Source organism: Saccopteryx leptura, chromosome 1 (assembly GCF_036850995.1).
Source record: "Saccopteryx leptura isolate mSacLep1 chromosome 1, mSacLep1_pri_phased_curated, whole genome shotgun sequence".
Taxonomy (NCBI): domain Eukaryota; kingdom Metazoa; phylum Chordata; class Mammalia; order Chiroptera; family Emballonuridae; genus Saccopteryx; species Saccopteryx leptura.
Genome location: NC_089503.1, coordinates 227,887,118 through 227,900,902, shown reverse-complemented (window position 1 = coordinate 227,900,902; position 13,785 = coordinate 227,887,118). Strand labels below are relative to the sequence as shown.

Genomic DNA, 13,785 nt, shown 5'->3' with positions numbered 1-13,785 from the left:
ATAACTCATTATAGATTTGAGTTCATAATCATTACAATTATTTACAGGGTGCAATTAAGTAACAAAGACAGATAGTTTAAAGGGGACAAGTGCCTAAATGTTTGGTGCTTGAACTTTGTAAATCGATCTATAATAATATCATGTAATTGAAACTTGGGGAGAATTTTTGAATTGCAGGGTTTTAGCTCTTCAAATATTGATTGGAATGAAGGAGATACTTAAAATGAGTCACAGTGATATGTGTTGAGATAACAATTACCACAAAGAAATCACTTCAATTCTTCTAACTAGTTGAAAGGAAAATGGGGAACTGGTTTTCTGCTTAAATACTCTGTTGAGATCTTTATCTCTTTTTAACTGAATTGCATGATTTAAAAACTATATTTAGATAAGACATATACATAGAAAATAAAGGTAAAATAGATATTAGCAACATTTTTGATGCTTTAAAAAAATGGCTGCCATATCCTTCCTTACTATATGAAAGTGATTTTAAGGTAGGATAATATGTATACCTTTTTTTTTTTAAGTGAGAGTAGGGGAGATAGTGAGGCAGACTCCTGCATGTGCCCCAACTGGGATTTACCCAGAAAACCCCATCTTGGGCAGATGCTCAAGTACTGAGCTATTTTTAGTGCCCAAGGGACCAATTGAGTTATCATCAGTGCCTGGGGCCAGGCTGGAATCAATTGAGCCACTGGCTGTGGGAGAGGAAGAAGGAGAGAAGGGGGAGAAAGGGGTGAGAAGCAGATGGTCACTTCTCCTGTGTACCCTGAACAGGGATCAAACCTGGGACATCTATATACGAGGTTGATGCTCTACCCACTGAGCCACTGTCCAGGGCCATATGTATACCTTCTTAAAAGTCAGCAACAAAAATAAGATGAGATGGAAGCAACTCCCAGTATAGGCATTCAGTGGATATGACACTCATATTTTTCATCATCCAGCATCCTTTTACAAGGAAAACCTTGTAAAATAAATGGTGGCTTAATATCGATGATGATGATAGAAACTTTTCATTCACATTTAATAAAATATTTGGTAGACTACCAGTCTATTTTTAGAGATGGTAATAGGGTTTTCCCACATGATGCAGGGGAGGAATTCCATCAGAAATCAGAACTTCCTCATCAAAGCTAGTGAAAATTTTGGTAAAATTTCACAAAATTTATTCTTAGGTGAGAGAGTGGTGTAGTGGTGACTAAAGATTTAGAATTGGAAAATATGTAGGCAGAAAAGTAGAATCTTGCTGCAACAGGTCTTTTTTATTTTAACATTTAAAAAAAATTATTCAGTGTGGGATAGAGAGAGAGAGAGAGAAAGGGAGAGAATTGGGGAGGAACAGGAAGCATCAACTTCCATATGTACTTTGACCAGGTCAGGCATAACAGGTTTTAAAATGATTTTAGATATTTCCTAGAGATTTTGGCTTCTGTTAGTGCTACTTGGGGGTTTTTCTGAAGGCTTTTGATCTCCAACGTTCGTTGAGAATTTTATACTCGCTGGTACTATGCAAATTACGAGGGTTGCCAGCGTGAGAATAGTTTTGGCATCTAAATATGCCTCTAGTGGGCAGGCACACTGCCTTCTATCAATGCGATCAGAGGTAAAAATGTAACTTACTCTTTATTAGTTCATTCATCAGTTTCTGAAATGTTTAAAATGAGGAATTATTCTATTTTTAAACAACACTATTTATTTTAAAAAGAAACTGAATCTACAGAATGAAAATAGGAAGAGAAACTCTTTCTGCTAGCAGTCTTATTTCAGTCATTTGGGATTTGGGGTTTTTTTACAGACTTACTCCTATACATCAGCATTTTTGTTGACAATGGGGCAGTTGCTTTCATAATGTGTGGTAATGCATCCTGTGAGTTCTTTCACTACTAAATCAGTACAAAGACTACTGAAAATATCCTTCCCTTTGATACTGCAGGAAATTCAAGAGTTACCCATATTGTCCTAAGTGGAACTGAAAATGTCTCTTCGTAGTAGAAAAGCTACTCAAAACCAGTTAGTTCCAGAGAGGTTCCAAAACACTTAAAAGTATGTTTATATAATTTGGCTACAAATGTCTTTGCAAAAATGAATGAATATGGAGTTTCTGTAAGTTTTATTCTGTATTTGATCTTAATATGGAATGTTGTGTTTGAAGAAATGAAATTCTTCTGGCTTTTTTTTTTAGGTGGACTATATGGATGAAAATGAAGAATATTTTCAGCGTCAAGCTTCTCATCGACAGTCTCGAAGGAGATTTAGAAAAATTAACCAGAAAGGTGAAAGACAAACAATTATTGACACTGTGGATCCTTACCCTGTGGGCAAGCCACCTCTGCCTAGAGGCTACCACACGGTAAGTTACAGAAGCATGGCCCTTCTTATTTATCTGCAGGCTTTTGTTGGGAGTTTTGTGAAACGACATTTAAATTTTCTATTTTTGATGAGAAATTCTGTGACATACTTACTGCAACTGCAGATTTTGCTGGAAATACACGTACTATGAATAGCTTTAATAAGCACTGAAATAAGATATCAGAAGGCATTGTTTAACCTTTTAGTTCTTAAAATGTTCTCGAAGATCAGCTTTGTGATCAGCATGGATAATTATAACTGAGATATTTTAAATTTCTACCCCAGTCTAATATTTTAGACTCCCTCATCCCAATGACTGATAATCATACCTGTTTTTTATTCAAAAAGTAGCTAGAGGTAAAAATTACATATTATTTTCATACTATTCTGAGAATATTTTTGTTTTAATTTGTTTTAAGCATAATTTGAAATGATGCTATTTAAAAGCCCAGTGTAAAGATGGTCTGAATAATTTCAGATAGGTTCAAAGATCCCTTAAATACTTGATTGTCATTTATTAATTAATATTTGAAAAGTAAACTATTTTTTATGTTTGAGAAAACCAAGACACAGATGGGTAATTTGTACAAGACCCCAATACAGGCTGTTTTAGAACATTATTATTATTATTATTATTATCATCATCATTATTATTTTCTTTCTGCTTAATTGCGCTATGCCATATATCCCCTGATGGTCAATCCAAAGTAGTTGCAAATATAGTTGAGGATTTCTGTTTTCAAAAAGAAAGTAGCTTGAATTCTTGCGTATGTCATAAAATGGCCAAAGATGTTTATCTGCACATGTAATAACATTAAAAGAATAGTTGTTATGTGTAAAATTAACTTTAAAATAAAAGTATAAAAAAATAAAAATAGGTAATTGACAACTACTTTATACAGTATTTTGCATTTGTTTTTCTTTTTATGAATAAGTATAAATGCAAAAGGCATGAGAAAATGTATGCAGACTTAAAATTATGTATTCAGTTTTTACTAACTTTAAGTGATCTATTTTATACCTACACTTCATATGTTCTGTTTGTGAGAGCTGTTTGTATTTGAGTATTTAAGCACTTTTGACCACTAGTTACCCTCCTACTTCTTTCACTACCCCTGCACTATTTTAATTTAACATGAATTTTATAATTGAATCCTTTCATTGAGCTCATTTGGAAAAGGTTGCTTTTTGTTCATCATAAAGACAGCTTTGTCTGTTGGAGAGACTTGGTATATTAAAAAAAAACAAGAAAGATTTTTTTGTCACCATTGTCTATAAAAGAAGGTAGTATTTTTAGTGCTGATATAAATATTATGAAATAAGGAAACATTAAAAATAGTTGTACATACTAATAGCACAATATATTATAATATTTTAGCTAAGTACTAAGTTTGATAATATTCTTTTTGCTTTAGATTTATTTTTCCTAATTAGATTCCATATTAAGTTAGTAAGAGTATCAATTAGTTAAAATTTAGCATTAAAGCTTTATGGATTCAATTTTATGTTTGTTACACTTAATTTAGGGGGATTGTTTTATAACTTTTATCCCTCCCATCCCCATGTTTTCATCCTTTATGGATAATTTCAATCACTTTTTCTATATCACTTCCCTTTTTCCATCTAATTTTTTAAAAATGTATAATGGTTTTTAAAAATTATTATTACAAAATTAATTTTTTAGCCTGACCTGTGATGGTACAGTGGATAAAGCACTGAGCTGGAACACTGAAGTTGCCGGTCTAAAACCCTGGGCTTGCCCAATCAAGGCACATACGAGAAGCAACTACTACAATTTGATACTTTCTGCTTCTCTCTCTCTCTCTCTCTCTCTCCTCTCTCTAAAATCAATAAATAAAATTTAAAAAATAAGAAAATATTAAATTTTTAAATGATTTGTTAAAAATGTGTTGTCTGGTTAACAGGTGCTTTTGTTAGGGATGAAAAATTTAACTTGATTGCTAATGGATCATGTACTAGTTTACTAATATGTGATATGTTGGTATTAATTTTACTAAATGAGTGCAGATTGGCAAAACATGGCTTTAATTGAAAAATACTGAATCCTGTTTTATTGTGCAAATTGTGTTTTCATTATATTTATATAATACTTATTGTTTTACCTAAATAGATGATTTTAACTGTACACCACAGAATAAAAAGAATTATGTAAAAATAATTATTCTTCATTAGCTGCAAGTTGTATTTACTTATTCTTAACAGAAATAGTTGTCTCTGAAAGAACCCTAGTAGGGTAGGTTAGAAGGTGTACAGTTTATTTAAAAGATGCATGATCACACTTCACAGGTGGTTTTAAATGGTTGCAAGTACATTTCAGGTGCATGGCTACAGAACATAGAGGACATTATGCATATAGCCAATTCTATATGATCATTCTTAACCTAACTTTAACATGATCTTCATTTTGGCAGATGTACTATAGCATGTCTGATAATGTTCATCTTTTCCTTTCCTCCTTTATGGCACTCATTTCATTTTGGCTCAAAGGAATGCACTAAATCTCAGGTATTGTAATTTGTGTGTGATCTCCTCCTACTAACCTGATTTTATTTGTAAATTTGCATTGTAACTAATGAGTTTTATAATATCAATATGTTTTGCTTCGTCTTGTTTTTTTTGTTGTTGTTGTTTTTTTGTATTTTGCTTTTAATTAGTACTATCTCTTAAAAATTTGGAACGGTCAGTGGCTTAGGTGACGGCAGAGGGGGCTATATCTGTGCAGAGCTGGGGGTGAATTAATTGCCCACAGTCTTTGAAGAAAGAATGAAAGTGCCACCTACTTATTTTGAAGAATGAGTAGAGCACTGTTCTTCACTAACCTGCTTTACAAATAAAACAATGAAGGGAGAAAGACAGTTACAGACATAATGGAAGTTTAATCACTTTCTGTGTGAAGGCTTACGGAAAATTTTCATTTTAAATGCAGTAAATGAAAGTTTTAAATTTCAGTAATACCAACGTGAGAGCATTTTGGGAGACCACTGGTAAAATTATAGTCAGATAGAATAAAAAGCTTAGTCAAAAAGGAAACAAGAATTTAATGTTGCTTGTATTTTCTTATCTGTGCTTTTTTTTAACCAGATTTCATGCTTTTATATCATCCTATATTTAATCAAGAGGCCTGTAATAATACCTTTGCTTTATTTTTTTCATGCCAGTACATGACTAATTTAGAATTTCCAGTGACACTCTTTTGAAATTGTAGATCAAATTGGGGGTTATTGGGGAATTCGGAATCAAGGAATTAAAAACAACTTATCTCTGGAAACTAATTGATTTAAGTAACTAGTACATTTTTGTGGTTGTAGTTTTTTATTGTACAGGAAAAAGATCAATAATTTAATTCACATTAGAAGTCTATCATCAATATAATATCTTTGGCCATTATAATAACCTTGCCTGAAAGCATGAAATACTTATATCTTTTCAAATGAAAATGAAGTGGCTTCTTTTATGTTCCCTGAAAGGAAATGCATATTAGAATGCCACAGGTGGCATGATTGTAATAGTGTGTTTTCTGTTAGAAACACTGTTAATTTTTAAGTAATGTGGTAAGTCCAAAAAGTTTTGACAGCAATCTTCGAATAATGTATCAAAAAATTTTAAATTACACCAGTGTTTTGAGCTTTTACTTGGTATACATTAAAAATATATAAATGAATATTTTAAAAGATACATCAGTATGTAATTAATCCTCTTCTTTTTTAATATGAAAAATCACCAGTTAGTCCAATTCCTATTTGAAACTAAGAATTGAATTTAAAATGTGCACTGAGCTTTGATGTATACCTATGTACACTTTTAAAAATTAGATGTGTTGCAGTCGTTTAAAACAGATTATAGCAATTGAGAAACATGAATACCCATGTAGTCCATGCAGAGTGTTAGGAGGACGTTTTGTCAAGGCAAGTGTGTGGGGTTTGCCGAGGGAATAAGCATTTTAAAATGCAGTGAGGATATTGGAGATGGCTTTCATTAGCATTTCCTTGCATTTGGATTATATTCTTTGTCTAATTTTGGCAACAACATAGTCATAATTGAAAATATTGGATCCTAGTTTTTTAAAGACGCATTTGAGGCTGTATTTAAGACAGCCAGAAAATGAGATGTGGCATGAATTTTCATTCTTGGAGTGGGTGAAGACGATGGAGGTAGGTTCCTGGCAGAGGCTAAAGATTTGGAGACTGATTGGGCCTTGGGAGGCTCGCCTTGTCTCCAGGTTCAGAATAAGGTGTATGGCTGTGGAGGGAGTTTTGTTTATTTTACCCATAATTACAGGCCCTCTCTGCATCCATGGGTAATTGATTCTGGAAGTTTCTGCGTTCCACAATAAAAATGGACAAGAGAGGTTGTAGGGCTTAAGGGAGGAAGGACAGGAGCAATGGGGAAGCTGGTACATACCTGTTCTCTTTTTTATTTCTTCTTTATTTTAATAAAAACAAACAAAACAGTTCTCTCTTCCCGGTTTGAAAAGAGCAATAATAGCACAGAGATGTTAGGCTGAGGCTGAGGAAAACTTGTCCTGGCTACACTATGGAGGTTATTTGTACCAATGGACATTTTGAAAAATTTCAGCCTTTCTAGGCTGGATGCATAGTTGAAATGCTCTTCACACTTTGAAGTTCTGATTGGCTTTCCACTCCCACTCTGACTCATACAAAAGAGTATGGCTCTGCTTTATACAAATTTGAACACAGAATAGCATAAAGTTTCAATCAACATAGAATTTTGGAATTAGTAAATACTCATTTGTCCATCATATAAAAAGATATATCCCACACATTTTGTTAGTCCTGTACTATAATGTGAATATATACTTCAGAGCACACTGTTTAATAATTATGTGTAGAGTTTTTCAGTAGATTATGCTTAAAGTTCTTAGAGCAGGTATACAATAGTAATAAATACTGCATAAAATTAATATAATGTAAGTTGAATTAGATGTAATATTTCAATGTTATGGGAATCATTCTTTATTATAGTCAGTGATAATAAAATATCTATAAAGTGTGTATAGCACCTGACCTGTGGTGGCACAGTGGATAAAGCGGCAACCTGGAAATGCTGAGGTCGCCGGTTCGAAACCCTGGGCTTGCCTGGTCAAGGCACATATGGGAGTTGATGCTTCCAGCTCCTCCCCCCTTCTCTCTCTCTGTCTCTCCTCTCTCTCTCTCTCTCTCTCTCTCTCTCTCTCTCTCCCCCTCTCCTCTCTAAAATGAATAAATAAAAAAAAATGTGTATAGCGCCTATGTAATACGATTGATTTTTGTATGAGACTTACAAAGGTAGACCCAGTTTTTATAAGGTTACTTTTTATAATAATATAAGACAAGTCCTTTTTCTTATAATCATTATATAGTCTTTCCTAGATTATATCTTACATATCTTTGAAGTAGATTTTTTTTTTTTAGAGATAGGTTTGATTTAAGTTAGTTTCACCTTCAGTTAAGGACTTCTTGGTAGATTTGGTTAGTTTAAAAAAGTGTTTAGTTATTGAAACAAGTAAAATTGCAATCTTTATGTAGTTATACATTTTATTCAGTATTGAACTTTTTGACTTGCTATTCTTAAATTAGAAATAAGTAATTTACTCATATCATAGCTTGGCTTTGCTACTTAATACTTATTTAATTTTTTACAGAGGTCTTAGTTCAATTTAATATTAATAATTTGCTACTTAACAGAAAGAGAATGTGTTTTTGTAATGTATCAATGACTTATGTATCTACTAAATTTCTTGAATTTTAAGGTCATAGGATTTTAACTTGTAACAAATTATATCATATCCCACCTAATTCATATGATATATAAAAATCTGTTTACATGCATACACAGAAATTATTCAAATATAGGGATAACCTATTAATTTCAGTACTTTCATTCTTTTTTAATTTAAATTCATCAAGTATTTGTTTTCTTAATTGAACTTAAAGCCTTTGTCTTAAATATTGTCATCAACACCTGTTATGAATTATAATAGGATGGAGTTACAGAAAATTTGTGTGTTCTGTTTCTTATATCATGGAGTGGAAAGCGTAGTTAGTATTTTCATTTATATATTTTATCAATTTAACAGATATTTATTGAATACCCACCATATTTCAGGTCTGTGTCAGACTCTGGGGCTTTATAGGTTTACAGGACAGATAGAATCTTGCTCTTAGTGAGCTATAATCTCACAATGAATACAGAAAAGTATAAAATAGGGCGCTGTATTATAAACTCTAGGTACTAAGTCGCGCATAGACAAGTGTGCCTTGGAAATCAGATGGCTTGAACGGCTTTAATATTTTGGCTCAAAGAAAAATATTTTTTTTTTCATGCAAGAAAGCACAATAGAAATGTGAAGACTGAATTGGGGGGGGAGAATGGAAAAGGGATGCAGAGTGTTAGAGAGGGGTGACATAGCTCCCTCCCCTCGAAAATCACAAATTTTGCCAGATACTATTTATCATATTTTTGCCTGAGGTTTTGTATTTGCATCAGAGAGTCATTTTACAGAGGAGTGCCAAAGGTATCCTTTGTTTTTTCACCCTCATTATCAGCAGGTTTACCGGTTCTTCTTCGCTTAGATCAGGTTGCATGGTAAAGTCCTGCAGAAAGGGCTCTGAACAATAGGTGGACCTGACAGTACTGTGCCATGTGTGCAGCAGTTTCTGGCAAAAGGCAGCGTGTGCAAACTGCTGCAGTGGGCTCAATCTCCTCGCTTTGGGAAGGGGGGCTCTTTCTTTGGCTCACAGTTCTAATCAGGTATTTATACTGATTTAATTTATACAGATAGGGAAATTACAATATAGAGGATGTATAGAAATTGAAATGTAAATCAGGAAACAGTTTAAAACATAAAATGATTTCTCTCGCGTTATTAACAGCATGCATTGCAAATTCATGCAAGGCAGTTGAGAATAGTGTACGCTGTGCTGTTTACACAAGTTTCAGCTTCTGTTAGAGGAGGTCTATTTTTATGTATTACATCATCTCTGCTGCAGAACTACCATGTCCACTGGGATTTACTGTTCTTTCATTCCATTTTGAAAGAAAGCTTGTATTGATGTCATAATTGGGCCCATCTTTTGGTTGCACTTGGACATGGGAAGTAATAAGGGTGGGTCTTGTGGAGCAAGTCATGCAATTTTTCAAGCAATTTATTTGTCAGAAAGATCACTGCCACTTTGTCCTGCCTCTAATTGTGAACACTGGTGGCTCTCTGTGCCTGTACATGTTTTAAATATACTTGGCTAAAATTGAGCGAAGATCCTTCTCATCTTCAGCTGTTTCGTTTCATATATCTTTTTTTTGGGGGGGGGGGTCATGAGATTTTTGTACTCCTCCATGCCGATTGAAAAAAATGTCTCTTTTCTTTGGAAAAATCTACTTTGATATTGAGACCTATGTATTTCCTACCAGTGCTGAATTGATCTTTTTATGATTATCAGTTATAAGTTGTCCATTTTCATTATTTGAAATACTGGGTTACTGGAAACGTTCTCTTTTGATTTTTGAATCCAGTGTTAAAACATGATAACTTGAAATGCTCTTCTATTAGCTAGAAGATATCATTGACCTCTGAAAGAAACTCTAGCCTTTTATTCTGTGTGTAGGTGTTAGATTCAAACCACTTGTGAAAGGAAATATTTTAAAATAATTTCTAAATGCCAATTATGTGTTATACATATTTGTGTATGTAAAATTTCCCCTTTATTCTCTCAAAAAAATAGTCATTATTTGTATCTCAGTAGTAAAACATTTTTCCTTTTTTCAAAAAAACCTGATGAGGAACAAACTTACATTAAAAAAATAGCTTTATCAAGTTACAATTTACCTATTTAAAGTGCCTAATCAAATCAGTTTCCTTTTGGTTAAAATAATATTAAATATACCATCTGAACTACTTTTAAGTTGCAGTTTGGGATTGTTAAGAATATCAGTAGTGAGCTTTAGACTGCCTTGAACACAGTAAAGTCACAGGTGTGCCTAGCTTCCTATGTGATTGTTTAGGTCACACATAGTCTGAAAAATAACTTAAGATATTTTGGGGGAAAACTGTAGAATCTATTGGAAACAAAAAGCCTTACTGAATAATTATTTGAATTAGAGCAGTTTTTTATGGATTTAGTGTGGGGATCAGGTGGCTTTTTATTAAAAGTCTTCCTTTTTCTCTTTCAGATGGAATGTAGGGATTGTTGAATTGTAATATGGAGTTTGGAATTGCTAGGAATTTTAACAACATAAAATTCTATATGAATACTCACCAGTGAATATACTATACATATTTTATTTTGTTTTAATATTCTTTTAATATATTTTAGTTAATATTTTTTATATTTCTTATATTGTTTGCATTTAGGCTAGAAAATGCTTATTTTACCACAAAAATAATTAAAATAATAAATATATAAAATACTGATATACCACAAAATCCTGTGATATAGTGAAAAATCCACGATACAAAATTAGATATATACAATTTAAAAACCTGCGATACAGTGAGATGACGAAAAGTGAATGGCGACATGGCGAGGGACGACTGCCAGAAGGCATTTGGGAGTGTTAGAAAATAAAGTTAAAATCTCAAAATAAATTGAAACAATTTTTTTTACTAATTATTAGTATACTTATTACTTTCTATACAATTCTTTATATGTATTTTGAAACTGTACCTTAAAAAAACTGTTTCAATCATCAGGAATTTTGGGATAAACAGAGAAGTTTTTGGAAAATAAATCATTTTGCCTGACCTGGTGGTGGCACAGTAGATAGAGTGTTGGCCTTGGATGCTGAGGATCTAGGTTCAAACCTCAAGGTTGCCGGCTTGAGCATGGGCTCACCAGCTTGAGTGTGGAGTCCCTTTCTTCTTGAGTGTGGGATCACAGACACGACCCCATGGTCACTAGCTTGAAGCCCAAGGTCACTGGCTCAGTTGGAGCCCCACAGTGAAGGCACATATGAGAAAGTAACCAATAAACAACTAAGGAGTCACAACGATGAGTTAATGCCTCTCATCCTGTTCGTCCCTCTCGCAAAAAAAGAAAGAAAATAACGATCATTTCACCATTTGCTAATTTGTGAAATAAATATATCCCCATCCAAGGGGGATGTAGAGAATACTTGGGCATTGTTGATATTCCTGATGGTATTGATGTCCCTGACAATGGGCATTATTGATGAGCACTTGATAGCTTCAGTCTTTTTTTTTCTCCTTGGTAAAAATGTTTGCCTAATTTTTGGTAGTAACTTTAGTTAGACTGGAAGAGTATGGATTAAGTCTTTAGAGGATTCAGCTGAAGTATTTTACGTAAACACAGGGTTTTGTCTTAACAGAATCTAAAGACAGGTGATAACTGTGAACTGTGGATTCTCTAGAAGAGCTGAGAGTCTGGTTTTTTTCTGGTTCATCTCTTAGAGCAACAAACTTTTTTTTTTTTTTTTTTTTTGTATTTTTCTGAAGTTGGAAACAGGGAGGCAGTCAGACAGACTCCCACATGTGCCCGACCTGGATCCACCCAGCATGCCCACCAGGGGGCGATGCTCTGCTGCAACCAGAGCCATTCTAGCGCCTGAGGCAGAGGCCACAGAGCCATCCTCAGCGCCCAGGCAATCTTTGCTTCAATGGAACCTTGGCTGCGGGAGGGGAAGAGAGAGACAGAGAGGAAGGAGAGGGGGAGGGGTGGAGAAGCAGATGGGCGCTTCTCCTGTGTGCCCTGGCCGGGAATCGAACCCAGGACTCCTGCACACCAGGCCGACGCTCTACCACTGAGCCAACCGGCCAGGGCTCAACAAAAAACTTTTTCATCTCAAACTCCTTAAAACTTTTTGAGGACTCTAAACAAACTTCTCTTTATATGATTTATCTATATCATTATTTCCCATAGTAGAAATTAAAATGGAAAAAATTAAAATATTAATTAAAAATATTAAAATTTATACATCAATATAAAGATTTTTGTAGTGAAAATAACTATATTAAAAAACAAAAAGATTTTTAAAAGGTTTGGTATTTTATACTTTTGCAAATGTGTTTTATTATTTGGCTGAATAGCAGATCGCAGGTTTCTCATATCTACTCATGTCTTCAATCTGTTATGATATGCTCTTCTGGTTGTAGTATATAAAGTATATGAAGAAAATATGTCCTCACACAGGTAGTTGGAAAAGGGAAGAGTATTTTATCAGTTTTTCAAATAATCTTATTGATACACTACACCAAGACTTAACAAGTCGCAGTTTCTTAAAGGTCTGCTTGCAGTGAGGAACATATAACTATGTCAATGAACTTTTCTTATTCTCTTTTATTAAAACTCATTGGTCTTACTTACACACTGAATGGCTCTTTTTACGCCATGGGCAATTTATTAACATTGTGTATTGGCCACTGAATTAAGTAAGCAGTCTTCCAAATTATGGCACATTATACCAGTATTTTAAAAAGTCACATTTGTTAAGTCACTACCAGTCTAATATAAAAAGGCCTTAATTTGGGGGAAGCTGTCAAGCTCATCGTGTTCAATATAGATTTCCAAAAGTCTTCTTATTTTTACTTGAAAGTTAAAATTTTATCATTGAAGAGTGCTCTCACTTTTTCTTTGCAGTGACAAGGTCAGTTTGTTCATTTTCAAAAGACTGTCATCCAGATACCCCTGTCTGAGTAAGAGAGTTTGTACATGATTTTTTTTTTTTAAATTAAAGTAGTGCTCCAAGAACACCGAGCGCAGCGGCCCTCTGAGCGTGGGACTCTGCAGTCACACAGACCGCAGGCCTGTGAGACTGGCCTGACGTTGTCTTCCTGTGATTTTTCTCCTCACTTCCTTTTCCTTCTTGCTGCTTCATTCCTTTGTAGATACTAGAAGAAAGTGGAAAGTTCCTAAGCTAACTTTGGGTGAAATCAGAAGAAATTTAAAATGCTTTACATTATAAAATTGTGTTTTAAGGGTATTAATTATATTTGATTGTTAATTCATTTTGTGGTTACTGTAGTGAACTTCAAAGATGTTTTTACTTAATTGATTTTGCATTTCTCATTTAGAGCTTTTTTCCATTCAGGAATTTTTATTTTTGGGTGCCGCCATGCCCGTGCCCCCCCCCCCCCCCCCCCGCCCCCAGCCATAAAAAGTGTTCTTTATCTTTCCTTTCCTGTTAGGATAATTATCAACCATTGTGTGAAATTTAGAAAAATACTTAAATTTTGTAATGGAAAAGTTTGGTGTGAAAGTGTGATATTACCGTACTGTAAAGTGTATATTTTATAACCTTAAAAATTTTCTTTTAAATAATCACATTTTCTTTTCTACTGTATTTTTACCTTTACTGTAAATACCATGCTTTTTAGTATATTGCACATAATAGTAATATCTTATTAGTTTTAAATTTTGTTCTTAAGAGTCTGTTAGGTTGAATAGTATATATATTTTA

The 13,785-nt window shown here is 33.6% G+C and overlaps 1 protein-coding gene across 8 annotated transcripts in view; it reads left to right on the top strand.

Moving 5' to 3' along the window:
* RAPGEF2 (Rap guanine nucleotide exchange factor 2) overlaps positions 1-13,785 on the top strand; it is a 254,331-nt gene that overhangs the window by 137,637 nt on the left and 102,909 nt on the right. For 6 of the 8 annotated variants that reach the window (XM_066387263.1, XM_066387281.1, XM_066387272.1 and 3 more), the window contains 2 exons: positions 2,189-2,356; positions 4,864-4,881. In XM_066387263.1, coding sequence (XP_066243360.1) covers positions 2,189-2,356; positions 4,864-4,881 — 186 coding nt within the window. The remainder of the gene's footprint in view (positions 1-2,188; positions 2,357-4,863; positions 4,882-13,785) is intronic. The other 2 variants (XM_066387291.1, XM_066387252.1) reach the window with 1 other exon arrangement.